The sequence below is a fragment of the Mchenga conophoros genome, linkage group LG11, assembly GCF_057382185.1.
Source record: "Mchenga conophoros isolate Kocher_MC1m ecotype Shallow Benthic linkage group LG11, M_conophoros_male_GT1.1, whole genome shotgun sequence".
Lineage (NCBI taxonomy): Eukaryota > Metazoa > Chordata > Actinopteri > Cichliformes > Cichlidae > Mchenga > Mchenga conophoros.
The window spans coordinates 25,868,838-25,896,407 of NC_140536.1; the positions used below are offsets into that span (position 1 = coordinate 25,868,838).

The 27,570-nt window shown below is 41.6% G+C and overlaps 4 protein-coding genes across 4 annotated transcripts; 3 read left to right on the forward strand and 1 right to left on the reverse strand.

Annotated features, from left to right (window-relative positions):
- Nucleotides 1–793: 793 nt before the first annotated feature.
- On the forward strand, nucleotides 794–3,467 carry LOC146564258 (uncharacterized). Its single transcript, XM_085291913.1, has 5 exons — nucleotides 794–1,388; nucleotides 1,771–1,877; nucleotides 1,994–2,065; nucleotides 2,362–2,508; nucleotides 2,639–3,467. The coding sequence occupies exons 1-5, from the start codon at nucleotides 1,376–1,378 to the stop codon at nucleotides 2,972–2,974; spliced, it is 675 nt and encodes a 224-aa protein (XP_085148039.1). The 5' UTR covers nucleotides 794–1,375; the 3' UTR covers nucleotides 2,975–3,467.
- A 1,259-nt stretch (nucleotides 3,468–4,726) lies between these two features.
- On the forward strand, nucleotides 4,727–11,395 carry grwd1 (glutamate-rich WD repeat containing 1). The gene is made up of 7 exons (XM_085291915.1): nucleotides 4,727–5,044; nucleotides 5,135–5,252; nucleotides 8,237–8,399; nucleotides 8,497–8,707; nucleotides 9,249–9,394; nucleotides 10,043–10,234; nucleotides 10,840–11,395. Exons 1-7 carry the CDS (start codon nucleotides 4,828–4,830, stop codon nucleotides 11,146–11,148), a joined length of 1,356 nt encoding a protein of 451 aa, XP_085148041.1. The 5' UTR covers nucleotides 4,727–4,827; the 3' UTR covers nucleotides 11,149–11,395.
- A 595-nt stretch (nucleotides 11,396–11,990) lies between these two features.
- On the reverse strand, nucleotides 11,991–14,666 carry cdc42ep5 (CDC42 effector protein (Rho GTPase binding) 5). The gene is made up of 2 exons (XM_085291916.1): nucleotides 14,400–14,666; nucleotides 11,991–13,589 (listed from the first exon to the last, which is right to left on the reverse strand). Exon 2 carries the CDS (start codon nucleotides 13,585–13,587, stop codon nucleotides 12,700–12,702), a length of 888 nt encoding a protein of 295 aa, XP_085148042.1. The 5' UTR covers nucleotides 13,588–13,589; nucleotides 14,400–14,666; the 3' UTR covers nucleotides 11,991–12,699.
- Nucleotides 14,667–18,387: 3,721 nt separating this feature from the next.
- On the forward strand, nucleotides 18,388–27,224 carry leng8 (leukocyte receptor cluster (LRC) member 8). The gene is made up of 15 exons (XM_085291917.1): nucleotides 18,388–18,755; nucleotides 19,403–19,535; nucleotides 21,410–21,544; nucleotides 21,664–21,741; nucleotides 22,002–22,437; nucleotides 22,767–22,932; nucleotides 23,013–23,183; nucleotides 23,293–23,541; nucleotides 23,631–23,792; nucleotides 23,902–24,190; nucleotides 24,497–24,598; nucleotides 24,700–24,768; nucleotides 24,874–25,003; nucleotides 25,154–25,361; nucleotides 25,457–27,224. The coding sequence occupies exons 1-15, from the start codon at nucleotides 18,715–18,717 to the stop codon at nucleotides 25,617–25,619; spliced, it is 2,532 nt and encodes an 843-aa protein (XP_085148043.1). The 5' UTR covers nucleotides 18,388–18,714; the 3' UTR covers nucleotides 25,620–27,224.
- The last annotated feature ends 346 nt before the right edge of the window (nucleotides 27,225–27,570 follow it).

Sequence of the window (27,570 nt, forward strand, 5' to 3'; positions counted from 1 at the left end):
TCTGCGTATTTACTTCCCTCTGAATTTTAAATGCAGTATGAACCAGGAAGACGGCACTCTGACTAGATATTTATATCAATCATTATAAACGTAGCATAAGTAAAGAGGTTTTGATTTAGTCATGCCTTGGGGAATATGGAGCCCTCGCTTGCTGCGGCTATCTGGTTTCCTTTTCCTGTCAGTAGAGATACCTCTCTGGGAAATTTTCCTCTGTCGTTTGGCTTATGATCCAACAAACATGAAGAATAACGACTTCCTTCCTTTCATCATTAATCAACTCCTGTTGACATCTGACTGATATCCCAAACCAACGTGATGCTTTGCGTAACCTGAGGCCACAAAACAACACTTTACAGACAGGATGATGACAGCTGTGCACAGCTATCATCACAATCATACCATACAACTCTGTAAAGCCAATTTTAACATTAATGACTAAAGAAAGCAGTCATGTTGGGATGACTTGCATCTTCTGGCAATTCAGTGTTGCAATCTTTCTCGTTAGCTCTTCGAGGAATGTAATGAATGTGATCCTTATTTCTAAAAGAAACTGACTGTTAATGAATGACTTAATGGGATGATACTGCGCACTGACTTACGGGACAGCGACTGATAGAATCAACAGGCAGAGAGGTGTGGGGAAGAATCCAAATGAAAAACATATGCTCTGACTGCATAACTAAGCCTCTTCGGCCCTGGTTGGGAGCGGGAGGATGGGGGTGGGAGCGGGAGGATGGGGGTGGGGGGGTGTTGGGGAATGTGGGAAGCAGAAGGGAGGGAGACGGGTCAGTCAATAGTGAGGTAAAACGTGTGCCTGTGGGAGTGGCCGACGCATAAAGGGAGAATTGAGCGGAGCACTTTCACTTTGAGCTGTGCCTGTGTCTGAGTAGGATACAGAGGGATAGGGAGAAATCCAGGGGAAGAGGTCAGCTCTGGCACTTTATTCATTAACCACTTTTAAGGGACAGAGACAGAGTGGCCAGGAAAATTCTAGGTCAGTAGTGAGAAAGGGAAAGGAGAAAAGATTTAGAAAGGGAAATAGAAAAACAAGGCTTTCAAAGTGAAAGGCTGCAGCCACCCTGGCTTCAAGTGGGAAAACCCAAAGTGAGAGAGCATGTCGATGTGAGGTGACAAGTGGGGCATGTGCATGGAAAGTACCAAAGGACCCTAAGTAAAGAGAAGGGGATGATCTGAGGGATGTGAACAGGAAGACTAAATATCAAGCAGTGAAGAAGAAGAGACAGAAGCCTGCTCTTTCAAAGACCTGTAAAAAAACCACAGGAGGAAGCTTCGCCTTTTACAGAGTGACAGTGAAGCTTGCCTGCAGAGTCACTGCTGTCAACAAGAGAAATGGACATGCAGTCAAGATAAAACGATGACACTGCGAGGTGAGAAACTATTATTTTCATGTTAAATTTTTGTCTGTTTTTCACCCTTTTTAAATGTCTGTGGGATTATAGTGAAACAGCAGTCCTGGTTAATGCATAGTGAGATTTAAATGGTGAATCAAAGTTGGTTTATTTGCGCCACTTTGAAACATCACAGCCATTTCTGGTGCCCTAATTAAATTAGAGATGTTGCAATCGTAGCCCAGTGTCTCCTGCTGTTTTCTTTTTTTTTAAAAAGAAAGAAATGGCTAATTTACACAGGAAATGATGTCATGTTCTTTTTAGTAGCTATGCACTTTGAACAAGCTACAAACCACAGAAAGTTTCCAGCAATTATGTGACTTGTTTTCTGTGGCTTTCGCTCTTATCATGTCTCCAACAGTTCTACTGTTGCTGTCATTACTAACTGCCCCATGTGGTGGATGTGAGTTTGACCTGGAAGGTGTGAAAAATATCAAAGGGACCATCGATTCGAGTTCAGCAGGCTTTGTAAGTGAAACTCTCTTTACTTCGTTTCTAAATATTTACTTCTATGTCCATATAGACCTGTGTGGTCCTTCTGGGTATCTGGCTTCTCATCTTTGCCTCTTTTCTCCCTCCTTCAGCGCACAGTGTTTCCTAAGGATTACTATGTGGTACATCGATATACAAGACACATGCTCTGTGACACCGATCCGGTGAGTTGTTTATATAGGAAGTGCTCATATAGATCTTATATATCCTGTTCATTTTAACCTTCTCCTGAAGCCCACTTGGGGTTTTTTTTAAAGAGAATAATTACTTGCTTTTTTTCTTTGGTCGTCTTCCACTATAACAAGTCACATGCTCTGTTTAATAACAGTCTGTTGTCCCAAGTGGCCTCCAGCCTCTCTCGTAACACGGTTACTTGTGTGGTTCTTGCGGTGATTTGTCATGTGTTTTACATGCTAGTCCTAATTTTGGGGTTATTGTGTTGCTCTGTTTTTCCTCGCAGTGTTGCGTGTTCCCTGCTGCGTATGTCCTCCATGATTCTTGGCAAGTGCTCCTGACAAACCTCTGGGAGGAACACTTAAATCACTCTCTTGTTGTGGAACTTACACGGACACTGGATAAAATTATTAGCAAGAACAGAAACATGGAAGTACGTATTCTCTTTTTCTTGTCGTGACATTGCTCGCTTCAGTATCAAGTAGCTGTTTCAAACATGACTTTGTTAGTCAGATTTGTTGTCTTGATAATACTGATCTCTCTTCCTTGTTTCCTTGCTGCAGATGTTTCGGGAGGAGACAGACTTATCCCAGTTCTCCTTGGTGTCTTCCTCTCCAGAAGAACTCCTAAAGTTAACATCAGAACTTTTTAGCCGGTGGATTCAAATTGGGTGCCCACCTTCAATTGAAACATGCACCCTGCCCAACTTGCCACCGTCTGTTGAAAGGAAGGACTACAGCCCATCAAGGGCCAGACTTTTAACCACTAGAGCGGTAGACAATATGAAATCTGGCAGGATTATAGACACACCGCCACTGTCCAGTGGGGTTCCCCCATCATATTCTGCATTTGTTTGGAGCTCCTTATTATTAAGACTCTACTGGTGTTTGCTACCATAGTTGTCAAAAAGAGTCTTATATATATCTTTATAGGCACTGATGACTGTTTTCTTAAGTTTTTGTCTCTGTGTTTCGGTGTGGTAAGCTTTGTGAAACTCAAGTGTTACATCTGATGCACAAAATTAGAGCAAACCATCAGTCTCGCCGTCCAACAGCGCTCTGTAAGAGGTGATATCGCAGATGTAATCCAATAGCATCACTATTTAGAGCAAGCTATCTATGGTTTATGTTCTTCTTGCTAATGGGCATTGCCTGCCACTGTTTACAAATGGATGTATATGTATTTACTTTTGTACAGAAAAATAAATTAAAGACATTTAGATATATGCATCGTTAGCTTTTGGTGTAACTTGCCAGTATCCAAAGTCTGTGTTATATTTATTACAGTATTTTGAATGTACATTTACAGTTAGACTACTTAAGTAAATGTGCTTAAGTGTTGGGATATACATATTTACTTTTTTTTTTCATTTAAATACACTTTTACGCCACATTTTAGAGGTAAATACTGTCATTTCTCTCCACATTTGTAAAAAATGATTATGCACTGTGGCACACTGAAAAACTCAACAGTTTATGAAGTTGTTAAAATCAGTGCACTGCCAATTACAGCTGTAATGCCTGCATAATGATACTGTAGCCTATGATCAGCACTAACTTATGACATTAATAAAACTACAGTTGCAGAGCAATCACAGGTACAATTCTTGCCCAATTTGCATTTGTAACTTTGCAGTGTGGTCCTGCTATTTGCAGCAGCAAAGTATTTAATCAGTCGGAGTTATATGTTTACAGTTTTCTCCCTGCTGCTTTTAAGAGATTACGTTTTGTGTTTAATCTTGCATTCCAACTGCAAGAGTCTGCATTCGTGTGAACTCAACCGTAGATTCTCTTGTAAAGAGGCAGCCTTTGTCTGGAAACTCTTCAAATATATTCTGCAGCTTTAGTTAAAAAAAAAATTAAATAACTAAAAAGTCTAAGAGATCAGTTGCAGATGACAGAGGAATGTGTGGTAGAACAGCCCGGGATGTTAAGGCTCTTGTCAAAGACCTCGATAAAAGAGCACTTGTCTCTACTTGTACTCAGCTACACGTGAAAGAAACACCTTCGTCCTGACAGAACCCCCCGAGTAGTTTCACAATCTCTTAAATGTGAGTGTTTGTTAAAAGAGCAGAGAAGGTTTCAAGAGAATCTCTGGCACAATTTTAATAATGAAATTCAAACACAAATGTAAAAGAAAGAAACACATGCTTAGACAAACGTGTATAAGAGAAATTGCCCAAGTATTCTTATGAATTTAGCATAGCAGCTTTTATGGCAGTTTCCCAACACCCTGATACAGTGAGTGCAAAACTATCTATAAATTATTGCCAGTGAGTAGCTGTGAGTCAAAGCCTGACTTCCCATTAGTGGTGCAGGGGCTGCTGAGCCCCCTGCCAGTACCAGGCTGTGCTGCGTAAGATGTAATACAGCACATTCAAATAAATCTCATTAAATCACACAATCATGACTCAGAGGTGAAGACTCTTTACTGATCGGTGCATGGACACGATCCCAAATGTTCTTAAGCAAAAGGCTAATTATCTTCCAGGGAGGAGACAGAACATTTGCCATGTAGCTAACGCTAACAGTGTCCACGCTAATAATGTTCACGTGATCCTCAGGGCTTACAGTGTGAGACAAACAATTGCAAGCCTGGTCTTTCCTGGCAACAGGGGCTCTTTTGCCAAAGAGGTCAGCTGAATTCCCGTAAACAGGGAGAGAGGGGCGCCGCTGGTGAGGAGGGTGAGCGGCGTTTAAACCACGTGGCCGCTGCCTGCACCGGAAGTACGCCACACCGTGCCTCTGCCAAGATGTCTGCGCCCGGTGAGCACGCCGTGGAGGAAAACGAGATGGAGGAGATGGACGAAGCAGGCAGCGATGAGGACGAAGGGGTGGAAATGGAAGAGGAAGGGGCAGAGGGAGAGGAGGAGAAGAAAGTGTACGTGCCCGGGATCGAGCCGCTTGAGCCCGGGGAGGAGCTGGAGATGGACCGCTCCGCGTACCGCATGTATCACGAGTGCCAGACAGGCAAGTTAAAGTCATCATTACTCCCAATGAAGTTCACGCTTCCACCATGTGGGATCTCTGGGCTTAAGTTACCTTGTTGTTTATGTTCAGGTGCTCCATGCCTGAGCTTCGACATCTTAAGGGATGGAGATGGAGACAGCAGGGAGCAGTTTCCCCTGTCCATGCTGCTCTGTGCGGGCACGCAGGCGGACACGGCTCTGAAGAACAGGTACAGGACCACTGACCTTTAACCCACACCTTCATTACTGTCGGCACTCAGCATTTAATCCGAAAGCACCATTTTTAAAGGTCCTGCTCAATAACGCCGGATGTCCTGCACCTCCGTGTGTTTATTTTGGTCGTTTAAACTGGTGTCAGTGGTTAGTTTCACAAATATATTTTAGAGTGATCTGTCATGTTTGGCCTGGAGTAATTTTATCCAGCTGACATTGTGCAAGAGGCAAGTTAAACCCATAAACTCCCCCCACCCCCCCAGTTTTTAAATACATATTTATTCGTAGCAGACGCATTCAGATGGCAGTTGCATAACAACATTTAGGCAAAGTTAAAATGAGCAAACACAGCACCAGAGGATAAAATAATGGCTTGCAAATATTATTTAAGAGCAAGACTAATTAAGTAAAGTGATTACAAAAGGATATTTTTGAAATTTAACAAGAGCAAGTACAAAAACCATAAGCAGAGGGAAGCACTTTTGCAGTGGGACGTATTCATTTTTGCGTGAGAGGTTGGACTGGACTGTTTTCCACTAATTCTAAAAAGCTTGGTTAGGAAGCTGCATCCATTTGTGTGCAACCCTCCCAGACAAATATAATTCCATATTATTACTAATTGGGTACTTTGAGCCGCTCCCTTTTTCCCAAGGGGTCTGAGTATGCATGCTGATTTGGTATAGCTTTTAGCCCGGATGTCCTGAGGTAACTTTCCAGTTTATCCAAGCTGGGGAATTGTGAGACCTGCGGGTTTAAATGTGTTTACTACTAATTTGTTCCAAATACTAGAATTTTTCTCCCTAAAAATGAAGCATACAGTTGTTGGACACTCAATACCACACAGCGGATTGTTCTATTAAAAATATGCCAAAGGGCACGAACAAGTTTGGCACACAGCAGCTGGCTGCAGCTGCTTGATCCTGGCACAGCTGGGAGTCAGAGTTATGAAAAACATCCAAATGAAATCCAAGTCGGTGAGTTATTAAATTAACACACACTCCTGTACAGCTGTTATAATGGGAGAGATTGGCTGCAGAGACCAGGATGTAACCACGGTAGCTTCATGGCTGGATTTGGGCATTTTAATGCTTTGGCTAGCCTGAAGCGACTGTTTGAGCACCTGTAGTTTTTGGCACTTCCGTGGTTTTGTTTTTTTAGCTGTGTAAGCTACAGAGACAGACACCTATTCATGCTCATATTCACACCCAGCTTTAAGTCACCAGTTAACTGTAAGCCGCTCGACTGTAGGAGAAAGTGAGCTAAAAGAAAACACAGAGCGGCGCCACCCAGTCTGTTGGAAGTTCAAATCCCTGAACCTTCTAGCCGTGAGGCCACAATTAATATTCCATTTTTCTCCCTATTATTACTAGGACAGTTCACAGAATAAAGGCTGGCTTACTCTAATTTTAAAAGTCACATCACTGTAACGCAGCTAATCAGTAGCACAAAGTGAGCACTTGGTCTGTTTACTCTGGAGTATTGAGTAGGGAGAGTTAAAGAGTTCAAAAAGCTGAAAGCAGGCATTAAGCTTCACCACATTTAGAAGCGACAGCAGCTCAGCTCTGCTGCAGCCATGTGCCGAGCAGTAGAGCTGAACACAGGTATTTGTAGTTGCATTTTTATCCTAATTCATGGCAAAGTTGTCCTAAGACAATGAGTTTATGTAGCAGATTAAGTTGGTCATCTATAGTCTGACTATAGTTTGATCACAGTGTGGGATAAAAACAAACGTGTAGATGTTGTAGAAACTCTGTTCACTCACACTTTCTCATTCATACAACAATAAAAGAATACCAATGCCAGACACGGTGGGCCACAAGCCAGGTTACTGCAAGTGCTGATCCCAAGCTCGAATAAAGGCTAAGGGTTGCATCAGGAACGGCATTCAGAAAATCAAATATGCAGATTATCAAGAGAGCTTTTTATGTACTGGCCCGGTCAAGGTCCGGGTTAATGACAGGCAGCTGGAGGAAATTGTGCTACTGCTGGGCAAAGAAAAAGGAGGAGGAGTAAGGAAGGTCTGCTTGAAGGCAATGAAAAAGAAGGAAAGGTACAAGCGAGGGTGCTAAACTGCCAGGCAGGAGGAAAAGAGGAAGACCACAGAATAAGGTTCACGGATGTAGTGAAGGAGGACATGCAGACGGCTAATGAGACAGAGGAGGAAGCCAGAGATGGAGGCAGATGTGCTGTGGCGACCCCTAAAGGGAGCAGCTGAAAGAAGACGAAAATAACCATAATTAACCTTAATAAGTAACAATAAGTAATACCTGTGAAAGATCCCTGCTTGGATGCCAGGAGGAGAAACACATTCGTTCAGGTTCAAGACCTCTAATTAGATTAGAGGATGGATGTTTTTACATTAGACCAGTATTGCAGGAGTAGTGGGCAAGACTAAAACTTGAAAATGATTTTAATTTCTTTAAATTTAAGACCTCCAACAACTTCATTCCTTATTTAAAAAGCTGCTTTGTGCAGGTGTCCCCAGGAGGTGTCCTTTCATCCAAAATCATCGCATTATTGCCACGTTTCCATGTGTAGTAATGTTAAATTCCCCTTATTTTCCCATTTTTCCTGTTGTACATGTTTATTGTTATCATTACCAAATGTGTCGTTTATAGCAGAGAAAAGCAAACTCTTTAATGTCTAAAGGAAGATTCTTTTGGATGCTAACATTAAAGCATTGACTCTCTTCACTATAGACCACACCACAATGTTGTTTTTATTTGTTTGTTGTTTGGATTTTCCTGTGATGCACAGTTTCAGTTTTGTTCTGATGTCAGCTCTCGTACTGTTCCCCTGAAAGGTCTCCTTTCGGTGGAGACTTCAGTGGTCAATTAAAGGTTATTGGAAAATCTCAAGCACTCAAAGATGAAGCACACTGATGCAGGATAGTTTGATTTTTCTTTTTGGACTGGGGTATGTCCCAGAAATCAATGCTAATAAATTAATTGTTAATTAATAGTTTTTTGTTTTTTGGCAGACTTTTGGTCATGCGCATGTATAACCTTCATGGAACAGAGAAGGACAAAGAGGAGGAAGAGAGCAGCGATGACGAAAGTGATGAAGAGGAGGAGGATGAAGAAAAGAAACCACAGATGGAACTGGCCATGATGCCCCACTATGGGGGGATTAACAGAGTCAGGGTATGTAGACGTTTATAAGTAAATAAAATCAGTATCTTGTGCATCAGTTTTTCTTAATTCTCTGATGATTCGACTAATTTTGCTTCTTGGCGTCCAGGTGACTCAGGTTGGAGAGCAGTCATTAGCCGCTGTGTGGTCAGACAAGGGACAGGTGGAAATCTTTGATCTCCGATCCCAGCTGGAGGCCGTCCACAGTTCTGCTGCTATGGCTGCATTCATCAAACAGCAGAAGGAGGCAGCAGCGCTCTTCAGTTTCTCAGGGCACATGACTGAAGGCTTTGCAATTGACTGGTCGCCTAAAGTACCTGGTATGTGAGGCTTATCCTGTAAGACTGCTATACAGATGTGAAAAAACAAAAGAAAAGCAAAACAGCTCACCCTGTGTGGCAACATTGTTTTGTGCAAGCAGCCATGTCCCTGATTGCACCTGGACTACTTCGTTATCTGATTGACATGATAAAAACAGTCTCCACCTTGTGCAAGATATTTTTGTTCCCATGTTCTTAACTGTGTCTGCCCGTGCAAACCTGTCATCGGGAATCAGAAAAGTATTGTCCACTGCAGGGCTGACACCGGTGTATACGTCAGAGAGGGATCAGCTACGATTAAAAACGTGCAGTAGTTTTAGTGAAAAGATGCCAGTGTGGGCTTTTATAAGAATAACGCTGGAAGGAAATCCACCTTAAAGTGCCGACAAAGAAGAACACAAATTCCTCTTAAACATGTAAACGGGTTGTTTTTATTTGCATGTATTTGAATGTCTTTGAAAGCTGCGATTGACTGAGATAAAGAATTGAATAGATGTCTGTCAAAGATTAAAATGTTAATTGTTTTGTGTTTTGTTGACAGGTCGGCTTGTCAGCGGGGACTGCAAGAAAAACATCCACGTGTGGGAGCCGCGGGAGGGGGGGACTTCCTGGCAGATTGACCAGCGACCTTTCAGCTCCCACACAAAGTCTGTGGAAGATCTGCAGTGGTCGCCTACAGAAGCTACAGTATGTTTGTACACCAACGGTGACGTAGTGGCACAAACTTTGGCAGATTGTGCTTGCTGGCTTGTTGCACCCTTAACCGCAGCGGTAACATTAGTAGGAGTGTCTGTTCTGAATCTTAAGAATTGTGATGTCTATACATTTCTAGGTATCTTCCACTAAGGTTAAGTCCCTGGTGATGTGTGGGTAATTCGTTGAAAAAATTGGGTGCGGTCACGGAGCAGAATTATGGAAACTTGCTGTTAAATGGCACGTGGTAAAAATAGAATATGGTAACACTTGCTGTGTGGCACCACAGAGTTGTGACATAACAAATTACAGCCCAAACTATGTAAATTACGCGAGTCTTAGCGCAGCAGTTAGTCACCAAACCAGTTTGACATGTCGATGTTCGTCCTATAAGACTGGGTGTTTCCATTTATGAAAGTATTCTTTATTTATTTTGGATTCTCAGGGCTTTTCAACTTGTACAGTCTTGTCTAAAATTTCTTGCTGCAGTAAGGATCATTAAGCATGCAAAGCCCACCAGAGCCCTCCCCTAGTAAATTCTTAAAAGGAAATAGTTCCTTGTTTGTGAAGGCTGTTGGATCTTATTGTGTTAATAGTTATTGTAAAGTAAACTTTTAAAGTAACTGGACTCTCTTTCACCAGGTTTTTGCATCTTGTTCAGTGGATCAGTCTATTCGGATCTGGGACATCCGTGCCCCGCCCAATTCAATGCTCTCAGCCAATGAAGCTCACTCATCGGACATCAATGTAATCAGCTGGAACAGGAGCGAACCATTCCTCCTGTCAGGAGGGGACGATGGACTCCTGAAAGTGTGGGATCTGCGACAGTTTAAGGTACAAAAGAATAAATGGAGGCAATACATCTAAAGATAATTATGTAAGTCTAATTAAACACACATTGCACTCACAATAACAGAGCTATTATCAGTGTGCCAACATGTCACTGTGACCCACGATTAGTGTTAAATGGAAAACAATCTTTAGGCTTGTGCTGTCAGATTGTCTCACCTCTTAGTGTTCCGGCCCCACCTAACATTAGTTGTACAGTTGTGTAACAATAATAGCTTTAGCTGTTGCCTCCCTTCTAAATCAGGAAACTATTTTAATATATTTGGTGAAAAAACATTTACATGATTTATTACAGAGAGCTGAATGAGACTTTCACAGTACACAAAGTCCTAGTTGCACCGTATGAGTGACATATTTAACCCTTTCCCCCATAATGACGAGTTTAGACACCTCTGTGTACATCGGTAAAAACATGAGCACAGATCACCCTTCTGATGCACACCCAGTCCTTTTGTTCTTCAAGCAGGCCTGAAGCATGACAGTAACTGCTCTGTTCAGTGGTTGCTCCTAGTATGTTTTCAGAGTGAAACCCCACTGAGCTGAAACTGTATGAACAGCTGTCACACCTCACTGCTCTCCTGTTCCTGTAGACCGGGCGTCCCGTGGCCAACTTCAAGCAACACAGCGCTCCCATCACCTCGGTGGAGTGGAACCCCGTGGACTCGAGCGTGTTCGCCGCCTCGGGCGCCGACGACATCGTCAGCCAGTGGGATCTGTCTGTGGAGTCGTGCGACGTGGGCGCCAGGGTGGAGGCGGTCAGGGACCTTCCCCCTCAGCTGCTGTTCCTGCACCAGGGTCAGTCTGAGATCAAGGAGATCCACTGGCACCCGCAGATGCCGGGCATGATGGTCTCCACGGCTCTGTCGGGATTCAACGTGTTCAGGACGATATCCGTGTAGCGTTTGTGCGTTTTAGAGACAAATGGATAGTTTTGCATTTACATGACTGATACATGTGTAACAAGCACTAAGAAGGTTGTAATGTATATAAATAAGCTGTGTATGTAATAATTCAGCTCTTTGACATTTATTTTCCAACAAAGGCACCACATTATGGTCCCGTTTAACTTTCAGCCTGTATGTTTACAGACTTTTGAACTTTTTAAGGCATCACTTGCATGCTTAAAATAAATTTTTGATAACTTGACTGCTCTGTCATTTACTTTTTGAATTGCTAAAGGAAAAAATGAGTTTCCTGTCAAACATCTCTAACCTTTAATATAAATGGAATCATTATGAAAATGATAAAATGAAACAGGTTTATTTCAGTATTAATGTGTGTGAAATTTCACTCTCACCAGCAGCTACCTGGTATAGTTGGATCTCAGGCATTTAGCTTTTCAGCAACTTTCCTTGAAACAAAAGCCGAGGCTGGTTTCTATCTTTTTGAAGTCGCTTTATTCTTTTCACTGTAATCTTTGTGAAACCACAGGCTAACGAATGTGTTAACCAGCATTTTCAGCATGAGTTGAATGGTATTTCCCTTTTACAGCATTATGAAGTAACACAACAACAACAAAAAAGCAAAAAAATAGCAATTCCACTGCTGCTCCTGATTTAAAATCACATGATTGTCTTTGCATTTTAGTGTTAACCCAGCCCCACGGCCTTAAAGGAACAGCTGTGCTAATAACTGCACTTTGATATCAAGTCGCATTTGGTCTGAGCCGTTGTAAGATTTGGAATGTGACACATTCACAGTAATTATTTATAGACGCCGTCTCTCGCAACCCTTTGAAGACCTTTTCAAAGACTTTAATAAACATGCAATATGATGAATATGTAGTAAGACACTCGTATATCACAGGGTACAATAATGTAAGTGTATAGCTCCCTTTAAAGACATCAAAGACAAAAGAAATTAATTAACGATGCAGTTTAATTTAGCTTCAATCAAACTTTCCGCTGAGCTTTGCTTTCTAAAGCAAAAACGTCCAAGAATGAAAAGAAATCAAAGTGTCGCAAACTTTTCACTTTCATTACCAAAACGGCTCACTGATTTTTTTTTCTTCTGATCAAATATCAAGTCTTCTGCAAATCTGTTACCCTGGTAGATAAAAACAATGTCTTTTCCAGTTGAGCAACATCGTCTCATTAAGTTCTGAAAAATCCAGTTTGAAGTCAGATATATCGTATTTAAACCTCCCATTCAAAAGCTACCGAAAAAGAAAGGTACTCTGAGAACGCAGTCCTCCACCAAGGCCAGCATCCTGTTCTGTAATTTGAAACGAGGTCATCTGGATCCACATTTGGTATGTCCTTTGCTCGTGTTCCAACTCTCCGCAAAGTTTAATAACATTCAGCTTTGTATTTTTTGCGTAATCTGGTTCACGGCCAAATCAACATCTTTGGTCACACATGGTATGTCCTTGGTGGAGGAATGATGAAATAAGGAAAATACAGTATATTTGATTTACTTGACAGCAAAGATTTGTTGGTGTAGTTTATCCCCTATAAACCGATTTCATCATCAAACTCATCTTCAAATGTGTAGCCTCGTCCTTCTTCATCCACCTCCTCCTCCTCCTCTGAATCAGTCTCTGAATGGCAGCTGCCAACCCTCCTCCTGTCCAATGGGGTGACCCCTTCATACTCGGAGCTTTGTGACGAGGCAGGACTGGGCGGCAAATCTGCATTGTGATTGGTGAACTCAATTTCACCTCCATCAGCTGGACTTTTGCCTTTCTCGCTCTCACTCCTCACTGGGCTATTACATGCTTCCAGATCCTGATCCTCTTCCTGGAAGTCAAACCCTTGACTTTCTTCCTCTTCCGATGCCTGACGAATGATCTCCTCCCGTTTATCGCTGAATCTCACCTTTGGTCGTAACCCCTTTAGCTTCATCCCGTTCACATCTGGTATCCTGCTGTCTTCCACCTGGATTCCGTCATGCTCTGCCAAGTTCTTCCCATTCAGCTCTCTCTGCCTGTTCACAGACATCGCCGCAGCCCCTTTCCCCTGCTTTGTTTCCACTACCTCCTGATTAGAGTGGAGCCCCAAACCATCCATTACGCCTAGTACATCTCCAAGCATAGATGGACCCAGGTCCAGGTCTAGGTCCAGGTTTAATGAAGACACTGAGTCAGAGTGCCGAAGCTCATTGTTCTGCAGGCTTTCTGGTGCATCTGCATTAAGATCACTGTGGTAGGAAGAAGAAACAATCCCAGGACTCGCCGGGTCAGGTTTGGGTGAACTCGGGCCAAGAGTGGACAGGAAAGAGGTATCGCCAAAGGCGTCTCCTCCCCTGCCGATGTGCATCGTGTGACGAAAATCACCCAGCGGGGCTGAGATCATGGTAGGGTCCAGGCGAGAGGCCCGGGATGATTTGTGGAGTGGCATGACTGTGAAGAAAGGCAGGTAAAGGAAGGAAGAAGGCAAAAATTAAAAGGAAGGATGAATTATTCAATTGTTTTGTTATGACAGCACTTCCTGAATGAAGACACAAAAAGAACAACAACTAGTGAATGAACAAAAAGTTAAAAAAGCACGTGTACAATGGAGGGCTCCAGTGATAGGACAGGCCAGTCTGAAAATCCACCATGTTGTGCAATATTGTGGGAAACCAGTGAGCGTTTTGGCACTGGTGCAGCTGTGAAGGCCATGCTGAGACTTGTACTTGAAGAACACTATGCAAAGTTAGCACATACTTTTCTCTGCCTTCAGGGGTGTTTGTAGACAAAACCACGGTTAAACAGTTTCTACAAAAGTAGATCTCTAAGTTAAAAACAACCGGTGGACATTAGATTAAACCCTGCTCCTGCTGAGATCATTATAACATTATTTAATTAAAAAGAAGGGCTAATTAATGGAATAAGCGCTAGCCATTACTGCACATTATATTTGTTAATCTCTCGAGTCACCTTTATAACATGTTATACACTCTGACTGAAGCCAGTCTCCACGTTTGGCTGTAGTTATGGGTTTAGCAGGGGAGGGGGCTGCAGGCCTGTAAGCCCAACCCTCAAAGTTTTCCAATAACAATTCAAAGTAAATGTTCTTTAGATAAATATACAGCTCTAAGAAGTATTGGTAATGGGAGATGCGGCTATTGATAAACCAATCAGAGAAGCGTGTGGATCAATGTAAAACTCAGCTTATCAACTGAGTGTGGGCGCCACCAAAACATGTAAAGTATTTAGAAAAAAACTTACTTTAAAGCGTGAACTCTGGTCTTTGGTTGGCTCCCTCTCCACTCTCCAGCTTTTTCATCTGGCTTTTCGCTTTCGCTTCCCTCTCAACTTTTCCCTCGCTCTTTTTTCTCGCCGTCGTCCGCCTGTGTGAGTTTTCTTTTTCTTTTTTTTTCCTCCAAAGGGATGGGCACGGGCTGAGGAAGTGACGCGCCAGTTATTGGAGCGAGCTGGATCAAAGTGCTGACGACTCTATCGCACAGTGTTAAATATAAACCAGACCCACGAACGTGACCTGTCTGCTGCCCGGTTTGTGTTCACAGTTAAACTGATTCAGAGTTTCTGTGAATGAGTGAGTTTAGTTACAAATGTAACGAATGGCTCCTGTCACGAGGTGTGCGTGTGTTTGATCTTTTTAAGGGAATGTTGCCAAAATGTAAATACTGCTAAAGAAAAAAAAAAAAAACAGAGTCCTGCTCACTAACCACACATTGGGGTTCGTTTCTTCTCATTTTACTTGAAGGACCACCTAACTTTTTAATAGCTAGCAAATTGCTTCTGTAGCTTTATTTACTATTAAAATAAAATAGAAATGTATAATATAAAAAATATGAACGAAATAATCGTTTTATCTTTTTTTTTTTTTTTTTTTACATTTATTGTGTTTTGTGCTATATAAGACTATATACACTGTATACAAAAGATCTTTAGTTATTAGCTTGTTTATTTTGTTTTATTTCACTTTTTTCTATTTGATTAAGGTCATTTGTTTTATTTATTTCTTTATTATTTTTTAACAGTTTATTATTTTTTTCCCCTTATTGAGATTCTTTTCGTCATATTGAATTTTTTCTAATTTAGCTCTATATTTACTGATTTCAGTTCTTGGGTTATGGATTGTGTTTTATTTTTGGCTGTTATAGCACAGTATTTTCCCAACTTTGGGCACATCTTAAGTCTTTTCTCATCTTACTCTCTACTGTCCAACTTTCCAACCTTTACCACTCAACCCCAACCATCTCAACCTCACCAGACTCCAGCTCTTATTTGTTGTTTCCATATTTCATTTCTCCTAGCTATTTGGGATTAATTGGGTTTGATAAGCAGAGAAACAAAGCATCATCTAAGTAGTGCACTTGTTTGGCTTCATTTTAAGATGAGGATTAATAAAAAAATGTGGCAGTTCTTTCTAGAGAAATCAGAAATTACTCATGAACACAACACAATCCAATTAATAGACAGAGCTGTCTTCATATTCCCTGATTTAAGATTAAAAGCTCTTATTTATCAATGTAAGTGTGACATATGCTGCTGTAGTGCTCTGTTGACCAATTAAAAATTGTACAACTTTATCAAAAAAAACTTGTCCAAGATTGCTAAAATGCTTCAATTCCTAGACAAACAGCACCTCAGTTTTACCTTCTCTGTGCTGTGTTGACATCTTGCACACTGTTTTAACTCAGTTGAGCTACACAAGCAGCAAACAATTTTGATGTCATGCTGAATGATGTAGGGTGGACAGAATACCTGCAATTATGTTTCCAAAGGAATGCAGTCACACAGGCCGGTTGACACACTCATATTTTTGAAGGGTTTCCACCTTATAATTACTTCACATAGCTAACCACATCATTTACATGTGCACTAAGTCAGGATTCATCTTTTTAAAATAAAAAAAAAGGCCAGACAAACCCTGACTTTGGGCCGACAACGGGAGTAGAGCAGAGATGCTTTTTAGGATAGTATCAGACTTCCTCCCCTGGGTAAAAGCAAACAGAAACATTACCACAGCAAGGTATTCATACAATAGGACCAGTTACTGAGTCATTGTGAGTGATTTCTCGTCACAAATGCCAAACATAGTTTGGTGATGATGTAGCCAACGAGCTGCTCACTCAGCCTTAGGCACATTTTCCTTCACCGTGAGAAATGAGAAGTGAGGTATTTGTTTTCAAAAGCTGCACCCTTAAAATGAGATTACTCGTTGAAGGCCTACTTTTTACTTTACATTTAAGATGAAAAGGAGCACTTCTGTTTTTTTTACTTAATGTGTCAACAATAAAAGCAACGCAGCAGCATGTCTTTCTTTCCTTATCAGAGTTTAATGTTTGATAGCATCATGCCCCCAAGATTAACCCCATGATTTCTCCTTTAACACACATCACGACTTCATTGTATGCTGACATGTATGATGATTTTCAGAAATGTTCATTCAAGAGAGTCTTCTAAAGACTCTCTTGAATGAACATTTCTGAAAAATGTGTGTGTGTGTGTGTGTGTGTGTGTGTGTGTAGTGGTGAGGGGATTTCTGGAAACGACTAAGGCAGGAAATGACTCGCCTCCCCTCAGTAGTACTCACACTAGCACAAACACACATCCTGCAGCTGTGTGTGCTTCACGGGAAGTCAAAGGGGAAAAATGGATCATGAGAACTGTAAAAAAAAATAGCTACTGTTGCCCATCATTGATTAAAATAAGAGCTGCCCTCATTACTCATTGCCAGACATGGTCAACTGTGGTGAAACTTGTTGAATGTCGTGAATAAAAACTGACACTGGTGCTGATAATAGGATTCATTTGGGGGCTCTGTATAAGTAATTGTTGATTGATATTAGCGATGACTTCTTCTTACAGATGCTCCCTTTAGGGGTCGCCACCTCTGCCTCCTCCTCGGTCACACGTACCCCCTGCATGTCCTCCTTCATTACGTGTCTTCACTGTGGCCTTCCTCTTTTCCTCCTGCCTGGCAGCTCTGTATTCAGCATCCTTTGTCCGGTACATCCAGTCCAGTTTTGCCTGAGCTGTCCCTCTGATGTGCTTGTTCTTTAACTCTGCCAACTCCAGCTGTCTTTGTGTTAATGACACCACCTCCAAACCACACATCACAGTAGGTTTGACCATCACCACTGCAAACAATAACTCGGAGCAGATCCCTGTTGTAATCAGCAAATGTAATCTGCTGTCCTCATACATGCCCTGCACCACCCTCACATACTTCACCCACTCGGGGTGGCAGCAGGCCATGTGAACTCGACGGGTAACCGACTTTGACTGTAGTACACTCACAGAAAAATGTTGCCACAGTTGTAGTGCAGAAATATCTGTTAGATTACAGAGACAAATAGGAGAGACTTTTCTGCAAAAGTGGGATCACTGAAGTCACCACAATGTCCTCAACAGGTTTCCATTTCATTTGTTTTGCAGTTTTCGATAGGCTCATGCTTTAAAACCTGCGTGCAAGCTCATGAATGACCTATTTATAGTTTCAAAGCGACACGAGGGGTACTTCCCCTCAGCATGATGGTTGCAGAAGGACTAAACTACTGTTAACTGAATAATTATACTGAGCTCACACTAACATCCAGTTGGTAAAATGGATGTTTATGTTTTCATTACCAAACTATATGAATAAGTATAACTCATTGTTGAAGTCAGTGACTGTAATGGACCCCTGAGACCTACTGACTCTGGTGACAGACTGATGTGTATGGAGTGGAGTGGAGATGGACAGATACTGTGAAAAATGTCTCAACTTCTTGTGTTGACGCTTACATCTATTGTATTTATAGCCTCTAATACATTTAATCAATAGAAGTTAATAAAAAGTGCTTTAAAATAGGCCCATTTATATTTCAGCCCCCCCCCCCCCCCCCAAACAAACCGTTTTAAAATACATGAAAAGCTGAAATATATGTTTTGCTGCATTAACTACCTTACGTGAATTATTAAAACGTATTCAGAATTTGACACACTGCTCGTCCCAACATAAGCTACCTTTATGGGCTAAAAGTATCTGTTATTGGTATTTACGTGGTGGCGGATCGATACTAAAATTCACAGTTTCGTAAAGAATTAAAATGAGAGTCTAACCATAATCCGGTTTAAGGTTTGATTGGTGTAGTTGATAGAGGATAGAGAAAAACGTTCCGTGTGCTCAGCACTGCAAGGCGTTACTCTTGGAAAATTCAACCAATAACAAAACAGCAAGGTGTCACGTGACTTGGCAGGTTTCGCCTAGCTGCCATTTTGTATCTCCACTGTGCGGTCAGATGAAGTTGGTCGTCAACGAACGAGGGACGAAATAAGATGAAATTTATGCTATTTTACTAATTGGGACATCTTGCAGAAGTATATTTAAGTGTGATATATTTAGTTAGGCAGTGTTGTTCGAGGTCGACCGGCTGTTCTTCTTCTAACCGGACCGTTGGCCCTCGCCTCGGACTTCATCTTGTTTACATTCTACAGCGGAAAAGCTAACGCTAACGCCGTTAGCCAACCTGCTAGCTTAGCTGGCAGACAACTTTCCCTGCGTTAGCTTTCTAACGCTAAACATAGCGAAATGGCGGCCAACACGACACAAGCAGCCCCTACAACTAACTGGTAGGCAACACTCTTTGAACAGATTGTGATTTTAGGTTAACTTGCTTTAATGTATGACTGAAATAGGTATTTATACCCTAATCTTAAATTCGTGGGAAGGATGTTAGCTTAGGCCAGGGTGTTGGCAAGTACTAGCAGGCCGTTGGAGTAGTTAGCAGAAAGGTGATTTGTTAAGATGCTTGTTTTTTTATACATTATTTGTGAACATGTAATATTTTTGATTGAACGCCAGGGTTTGTTGCACCTCACTCTAATGTTGTACGTTGATGTTAGCAAGCGACAGTTGCAGTTTTAGGGTAGGCCTTAATTCATCAGCTGTTTTGGCTGTTAGCTGTTGCTTTAAACGTAATGATTTAATCATCTGCTTGAGATGATCTAATTAGCTGATAGATATCCGGTGTTAACAGAGGGAGGGTAGACTTGTTGTGTAAACGGGTAATGATTAAATGGTCAACATTTTGAGCACAATAGTAATCGTCAAGTAGGCCTTCAATCTATTTTCTGAAGCGAGCAGTTGTCTAAACGAATATAAATCTTATTGCAGACGGTAATTGGGCTTACTTCTGTTTTTCTGCTGATTAAATGGGTTTGATCATGTGTTCTGATCACTAGAATAGACTTGATACTTGACCTTTTGTTGATGGCAGGTCCTATGGTGCTGCTGCAGACGGCCAAGTCCATGAAAATCCTGAATGGGAGAAGGCAAGACAAGCATTAGCATCCATCAGCAAGAGTCAGACCTCTGCTAAGACTACACAACCTAACAGGACCGCTGCAGAGGTTTGTCTTTTTGTGCAGTCTGTTTGTTACACCTGAATATACCTGTACCATATCATATAGTCTCCATTATAGCTATATAAATTTCTGTATGATACAAAAATATTAGAATATTCATATTCTGATATTGCCTTAGCAATCTCATGCAGTTATATTCCCTAGTGAACATCAGTGAGACAAGCTCCAGGCACGTCTTGAGAGCCTGAGCTGCATGACAGCCTCCAGTGATCTAGCACCTACAAAGCGAGCCACTTGAACATCCTCCAACAAGCTTAATATTTGCAAAATATGCAAGGATATTTTTTCTTGTGAATTTGAAAGCTACAAACTTGTTTTATTGCTTTAGACAAAAATCACAAGTTCGAGTTCAACCAGGCTGCGAAGGAAGATGTACTAGCAGCTGGACCATACACCCATTATTTTATGGTCTTCACCTTGCAATATAAATTGCCTTGAGGCAACTGTTGTTGTGACTTGATTTCACTTAATAAAACAATTTTATTTTTCAGTTTTAGTGTAGTGCAGCTCTTGAAGAGTTACAAGGCTGTTATTTTAGTTAAACCAAAGTGTTTAATAGTTATTTTATATCTTGTTGCATGCTCAGTCATCCATGTAAAGAAAATCCGGAAAGTTGATTCTGTCGCATTTTCATGAGGACAAATGTTTTGTCACTCATCCAAGTGACTTCCTCAGTCTCGGCTGAATGCAGGTTTCCCCCACCTTATAAACAGCACATTTGCATAATGACCAAATCTAGTGCCTAACAATAGGCTGTGAGTTCAGTTTCATGATCATTGGTCAATGGCCACAAGTACCATTCAGACTTAACATGAGTTTGTCACTTGAGACTATTATCATGTAATTTGTGGCTGTTTCAAAAACCAGAAATGTATGTAAGGATGAGTAAAGTAAAATCCATTTTAGCATTTTAGTTTTTGTCAGTCCTATTGATCCTCCATTGGAGGGAGGCCAAAACCTTCCATGTTTTTGTTGTTTTTTTTGGGGGGGGGGTTTTTTCTTCATATGCAGGACAATCCTTGTGTAAATAAAATGATTGAAAAGTAAGTCTAGAGTGCCAATTGAAGGGGGGGGGGGGGGGGGATTCTGTGAAGAAGAATGGGGGATTAGCTTGAATACTAGCAAGGATGTCCTAGGTTTTTAGGGTTACAGTGGTGATCACTGATCATGACCTAATTATATTGTTCACAGCAGTTAAAGCACTGAAACCTCCTACTTACTGACCTAATCAGATTTAACTGTGAGTTTGTGTTTATGTTGTGTGTATATATAGAAATACTTTCTACACATAGCAAAAACATGAGATAAGCAATACTAGATTGTAGTTCTAGTCTGACTTATGTGTTGTTAATGATATATTAGAATATATTGTTGGCTTCTGCATTTGCAGATGTTTTACAGCTTTCCTTGGGGCTTGACTGCACCAACTAACAAAATCATAGCTGGCTCAACTCCTGCTGCCAGTTCCTTTTAGTACCTTCTTTTATTGCTCTTCGGATTAATTATTTACAGAAAGAATTCTCAAAGATGCAGGCTGTTAAATTCCCAAAATTAAATAAAAATATTGCTCCCTAGAAACAGTAATGGCCACAGTATTCATCCAGTAGCACAATCCTACTTGAATAATGGTCTTATTAAAACTAGACAACATAAAGATGTCTTATGTATGATGAAGCTTTCTTGTAGTACAGACCCCAGGTATTAACCTTTTTAAAGTGTCTTATCAACTGTTTTATTGGTTTCACAAAGGTGAAGTTTTATGTTCACACTGCACTATAATTGCTGTCTGTGTTGGACTAATTTTTTCTCAGTTCCTGGTGGTAACACTGAAGCTATGTTGCGTTTGTCTGTTATTTCAGGCTGGCCAATTCCAACCAGCAGCAACTGACTCTGCTGCTATGCAGCAGCAGCAGTACTATCCGTGGTACCAGCAAACTCAGCAACACTATCCTGGATATACATACTCTTATAACTACTACTACCCCATGGGGCCAGTAAGTAAAGATATGAGCACTGCTGCTTTCATTTGGAGAAGTTTTGTACAGTTACACTTTTTACAAAAACTGAATTTAAAGTGAGAAATATTATAAAATGTCCTTTTCTGAATTTCCAGTATGGTGGTGCCTATCCTCCAAATCAGTATGGTGTACCCCCAGGGCCTTACCCAGGAACTCCTACGTCTAATGGACAGGTACAAAATCTACATTTTCTTAGTAAAGCAGAATATTTATATGTAGAAATGATTAATATGATTCATGATACTTATCTGGGATTAAGAAACCTGAAAAATAAGCACATATTCAGGCACCACTGAAGCTGTAGTAGTGTTACAGGTTATATGGTTTTTTTGAAGTATTGCGTTTATTCTCCAGATACATGTGTAGCTTGCTTATGCTTGCAAAGTTTCATTTTTGTTGTAGTGCTGAAACAGGTTTTTCTGTCTTTTTACAGCCTCCCCCAGTGCCTGGAATGGAAGATCAGTCCCCCAGCTACACCTCCCCAACTCAACCTCAACCACCTCCCCCTGCTACTCCTCAACCACCCCAGAGCCCAACCACCTCAGAAAACCCCCCTCCTCCACCACCCCCTCCCATTCCCCCACCACCCAACTCCCAGTACCCCCCTCCCCCATCACAAACTTCTTACAATACCAACAACAGTATGACATACCCACCTGGAGACCCCAACCAGATGCAAGTCTACAATCATTCACAGGGAAGGCCTAACTATGGACAAAACTTCCAGGCTCAGAATGCCTATCAGGCATCTCAGAATAATTCCCAGCAGCAACAACAGCCTGCTCAGTATGCAGCTGGACTGGGCAGAGGAGAAGCCAACAAGAACAAAAACCAGAAGCAAGGACAGCAACTCTGGCACCGCATGAAACGTAAGGTTTATTGTCTTGCTGGGAAGCTTACATTCCTAATGTTAACTTTATTGATTTATTACAGAGTTTAATGGATGTGTTGCTGCTTTTGTTTTCATTCTATCCCCCTCTTTTCATTGTATTCAAGTGCAGTGTGTAGATGCACCATATTCAAACAAGTTAAAAACTTGTTAGGCCATTAAATGCAGAAATAGAGTAGGAGACTAAGTGTTTGTGGTGATCAGTCTAGCAGTGTTCATCCAAATTCAAAAATATGTAAAGGAATAAGTTGCTATTGCTATTATGAGAGTGAGTTTCAGTTACAATTCTATGATTTTTACATCTTGTAGAGGCACCTGGCACAACTTCTGTGAAGTTCAATATTCCCAAGAGGACCTATCAGGTATCCCCAGTTTCCAATCAGGCTTTCCCTCCAGGCGAACAGCCCCCGGGGTTGAATCCAGCACCTTCATCTCCTGCTACTGCCAGTGCTGCACCTGGAGGTCCTCAGGCACGGTGAGAAAACTGCTCTGTCTACAGTAATTCTTGATGTGGGAATGACTTGATGACTTTAAATGTAAATGCTTCTCCTCCAGACCGCAGGACTGGCCGCAAGCCATGAAGGAATATGTGCAGCGTTGTTTCACAGCTTGTGAGACAGAGGAAGACAAAGATCGTACGGAGAAGGTGCTGAAAGAAGTTCTACAGGACCGCTTAAAAGATGGCTCTGCTTACACCATTGATTGGACCCGTGAGCCACTGCCAGAGTGAGTTCAGTAGTAGGTTGTGGTTGTAACTACTTTAGGCATTGGAGTTCTGCTTTTGTTTTTTGTTTTGCATTCAAACTGTATTCATCTTTCTCTTCTCCTTTTTTAGGTTAAAGGTTAAGCAGTCTCGTTGGGAAAGCATTGCACCTCAGAGGACAACCGATACCTCAGTTGGCTGTGGTGGAAGCACAGTGGCTGGAGCTTCAAGAGGCAGAGGTATTGGACACAGATTGGGCAACTACAGGAATATCTTTTCTCAAAGGAGTCCAACTTCTAGTTCATCCAATTCCTCCTCCCGCTCACCATCACCTTCGCACAGCCGGCACAGGGACCGCAGCAACCAAAGGCACAGACGCAGGTATGGAACCATTTCTCCTCCTCTCTTTGGTTATTGTAGTTTTCCTGCATGCTCCCAGCTCAAATGTTCTCCTGTTTGTTTCCTGCCAGTGATTCTGACTCGCAGTCAGATAGCAGCATCTGCAGTGACCTCCGACCTCAGCTTTCAAGGCGAGGTCAGAAAGGAGGGCGTGGTCGTGGCAATGATCGGGATAGAGGGCGTGGAGGTGGTGAGAGAGGACGAGGAAGAGGTGGAAAAGGAAGAGGAAGACGGTAAATTTATAAAGTCTTGTATCGTTGTTTAGCAGAAAGAAAACATTTTTGTTTTGTCTTTTTAAGTTGCTTTATGGTGCTGATAGTTAGTATACCACCTTTTCCCCAGAAACATGGAGGATTCAGCTGTTGGAAAGAAGAGGAAAGGTGGCAGTGCTGGTTTGGATTTCCACGATCCCAACAGAGAAGCTAAGAAGCAGAGCCGAGCAGCCCGTTTCCAAAAACAGCTTCGCTCAGAGCCTCTGGTTCTCTCCATCAATGCCCTGGACCTGCCTGATGGAACACAAGAGGGCCTTAGTTGGGAGGACTGCCCCATTGTGGGAACATGTCAGGACATCACCAAGCACTACCTGAGGCTCACCTGTGCCCCTGACCCCTCCACTGTGCGCCCAGTGCATGTAAGTGTCAAGGTTTTTTTTTTTTTTTTTGGTTTTTTTTTTTAAATCTCATTCTACTTGTGCATTTTGCTTTTAAATTCAGATACAATGTCCACTTGCATTATAAAATCATTTTGTCAAGAGAACAAGGAATTCTTTTGAAATATATTCTTGAATAAGGATTTTTTTTTCTTACAATATTGAAGGAAAATCTCCCAAGGACAGAGGAAGGGGAACTGAATCTGTGCACTACATGTACATACTCCTAAATCCCTGCATCACAGGGCATCAAGATTCAGGCTTTAAATGGTTTAACTGTCATTCTAGGTGCTGAGAAAATCTTTGCAGGCTGTGAAAGCCCACTGGAAAACAAACCAGGACTATACATATGCCTGTGAGCAGATGAAGTCCATACGACAGGACCTAACGGTTGGTTGTCCTGAAATGCTATTTATTTTTTCAAAGTTAATTGATGTCTTTGTTATTTTATTCGTTCATTCATTGATTTTATTCCTCTTACCTGCACCTAGGTTCAAGGAATTCGTACTGAATTCACAGTGGAAGTGTACGAGTGTCATGCACGGATAGCTCTAGAAAAGGTGAATCTGTTGTTCCTCAGTAATTACAGACTACTTAAAAGTAATAAAGTGTTTTTGTTTTAAACTGGTTGAATGCTTATCTGTTTGTTTATTTATTTATTTTAGGGAGACCATGAAGAGTTCAACCAGTGCCAGACCCAGCTGAAGGCCCTGTATAAGGACAATCCCTCAGAGAACATTGGAGAATTTACAGCATATAGATTGCTGTATTACATCTTTACTAAAAACTCTGGAGGTATGCTCAGATCTTTTTGGAAGTCTTCACCACTGCACTGAACATTGTGGGATTTTTTTTTTTTTTTGTTGTTGTTTTGTTTTAACTATATTTACAAGTTTCTCTGTCTCAGTTTCTGACACTGGCCATTTATTCATCTTCCCCCTGCAGATCTAACCACTGAGTTGGTGTATTTGACCCCAGCACTACGGGCAGATGATTGTGTGGCTCATGCCCTCTCACTTCGTGCAGCTTGGGCATTAGGAAACTATCACCGGTTCTTTAAGCTCTACCTGGAAGCCCCGCGTATGGCTTCATATCTCATTGACAAGTTTGTAGAGCGTGAAAGAAAGGCAGCACTTAGGGCCATGGTCAAAACGTAAGTTATGCTCCAGTAACATGCTAATTGTAAATTTTAGCTGCTTCATTGCTGACCAGTTTCCTGACCCGTTTGCCTATTTTCTCTGTCCACAGGTTCAGACCCGACTTGCCAGTGCAGTATGTGCAGTCCACCTTAGCCTTCTCTTGTTTAGACTCCTGTATGGCCTTTTTAACCGGGCTAGGAGTCACATTCACGCCTTCTGATCCCCAAAAAATAGACTGCAAAACCAGCACAGCCTCTTTGGCTGCCTCCTGAGAGGGGTGGAAGGGTAGCACAGTGAAAGGAGTGGCTAAGGGACCATCATGGATCCTTACATATTCAATGCACTGCACTTCAGATACCACAGCGAGTTCAGATGAGAGCAGTGGCAGACTAACACCCATATAGAAAGATGCTGGCTAGTGTATTACTCTGTCAGGCCAAAAAATGCAGATCTGTTTTTCTGACACTAAGAACTGTTCTGAAAATGCACAGAACTGCACATACTGTCACTCACATATTCTAAGTTTAGCCCATCTCATTACATTTATGATGCCACATAAGTGAGGGAACAGATTAGACCTGAGATCAAGTAGTCTTAGTGACTGAGAAGTCACAGAACCAGATCACGGTTCCTGTTCCATTACCACCTTCAGATTTCAACGCTAACAGTGTTGTTATGTCTTTTCCTTCCCAAGTCAGCAGCTCAAAGACCAGAAGATTCAACTTTTACCAAAAGGGAAACGGCTTTTCAAGTCATGCATCCAGCTCTTCACTGTCTGAAGTCAGACCTGCAAAATCAAGTCAAGTCTAGCTTTATTCTTACAGACTCAGAGATGCCAGCAATTTACCTGAAAGAAGAGGTGGTTTGTATGCCCTTCCCGCATCTAGTTTCCTCCTCAAATCTACAGCTGGCTGTTCCTCCCATTTGTCTCTACAAGGTCTGTGAAAGAAACTGAAGTCTAAAGTCCCGTTCCTGATTTAGTATTATTCATCCACTGCTCATGTTTATGAATTGGTCGATCAGCACTTAAACAAGTCTCGGATACGCATTGACTTTGTAACGGATAAGTGTTCCTCATCAAGATCAAGTTCCATGACCTGGAAGCTGAGCTTCATGTTCCAGAGTAGCCCCAGGCAGAGTGCAGTTCTGCTTCCATCACCCTCAGGTAGAAGTTCCTACCAGCACCTGGTGTCCAGCTCACCCTGTCAAATGCAGCAGTGCACCTCTGTATCCTCACCAGCTGTTCCTCAGAAAATAATGGTGACGTCACAGCTGACACCTTGGATGTAGCTGAAAGTTAGTTGGGTTTTTTTTTTTGAGGTGGAGCATCAAAGGAAGACCTGCAGCTTCTTCAGGAAGGCTTAAAAAGTGGTTTGTATACTACACGCAAGGCTGGTAAGAGAAAGGGACTCTTCTGGAAGGAGGTGGATGACCGCACAACAGAGATGTTGCCTCAAGTTTTTGTTTGTTTTTTTGTTTTTTCCCAACTTGTTTTACATCTTGTGGGTTTATCACTTATCAGTATTTGGCATTCTCTTGTGCAAAAGGAAAAAAAATTATGGCGGTGGAATCAGAATTTTATTTTTTAAATTATATACTTCGTAATGATTTTTGGACAGTCCACGTGTCATTAAAAAATTAAACAATATCCTAAAATCCCAGAATTTTTACTACACAGATGGAAGCTGCTGTCTCTGAGTATTGCAATCAAAACATGAATTTAAAGTGGTACAGACAGCAGTGAAATAAAGAAGTAGTTTGAGTCCAGACAAGTGCTTTTATGTCCATTTTTTTTCCCCAGAAGATATGAAATTTTTAACAAAAGGTTTGAAATGGGAGCCTCAGTTTAGTATTTAAAAAAACAAAACAAGATAAAAACAAGCTCTCTAAGTGGCCGTGGAGTTGATTCTCTGTACTTTGTGCTTTTTAGGACCCAGTTTAGTAATATTGATGGTATATTAACAACCCTTTAGACAATGAGTGGGGAAATTCAGTTACGCTGAAAATGGTGATTGATCAGCTCCTAAGTGTGAGGAAAATAATCCATGTGTTGCTTTTCACCAGCAAAGCATCTGGTCCTAATTGAGTTGTGCTGAAAACGTGTAGGTGGTCAACATTGTTCCTCCTTTTTTTTTTTTCTTTTCTTTTTTTTTTTCTTCTAAATTAATATCAGTATTAACCGCTGTAGGAACATTGAGTTTGACATTGAGTATTTAATCCTGT

What these genes read in the sequence shown, in the direction of transcription:
- grwd1 (XM_085291915.1), top strand. Translation starts at nt 4,828, where the DNA reads ATGTCTGCGCCCGGTGAGCACGCCGTGGAGGAAAACGAGATGGAGGAG. An exon ending in CTGGTCGCCTAAAGTACCTG is followed by an intron (nt 8,708 to 9,248) that starts GTATGTGAGGCT and finishes TTTTGTTGACAG; the next exon opens with GTCGGCTTGTCAGCGGGGAC. An exon ending in GGGATCTGCGACAGTTTAAG is followed by an intron (nt 10,235 to 10,839) that starts GTACAAAAGAAT and finishes CTGTTCCTGTAG; the next exon opens with ACCGGGCGTCCCGTGGCCAA.
- cdc42ep5 (XM_085291916.1), bottom strand. Translation starts at nt 13,587, where the DNA reads ATGCCACTCCACAAATCATCCCGGGCCTCTCGCCTGGACCCTACCATG.
- LOC146564258 (XM_085291913.1), top strand. An exon ending in ATTCGAGTTCAGCAGGCTTT is followed by an intron (nt 1,878 to 1,993) that starts GTAAGTGAAACT and finishes TCCCTCCTTCAG; the next exon opens with CGCACAGTGTTTCCTAAGGA. An exon ending in GCAAGAACAGAAACATGGAA is followed by an intron (nt 2,509 to 2,638) that starts GTACGTATTCTC and finishes TCCTTGCTGCAG; the next exon opens with ATGTTTCGGGAGGAGACAGA.
- leng8 (XM_085291917.1), top strand. Translation starts at nt 18,715, where the DNA reads ATGGCGGCCAACACGACACAAGCAGCCCCTACAACTAACTG. An exon ending in ACTCTGGCACCGCATGAAAC is followed by an intron (nt 22,438 to 22,766) that starts GTAAGGTTTATT and finishes TACATCTTGTAG; the next exon opens with AGGCACCTGGCACAACTTCT. An exon ending in CCATACGACAGGACCTAACG is followed by an intron (nt 24,599 to 24,699) that starts GTTGGTTGTCCT and finishes ACCTGCACCTAG; the next exon opens with GTTCAAGGAATTCGTACTGA.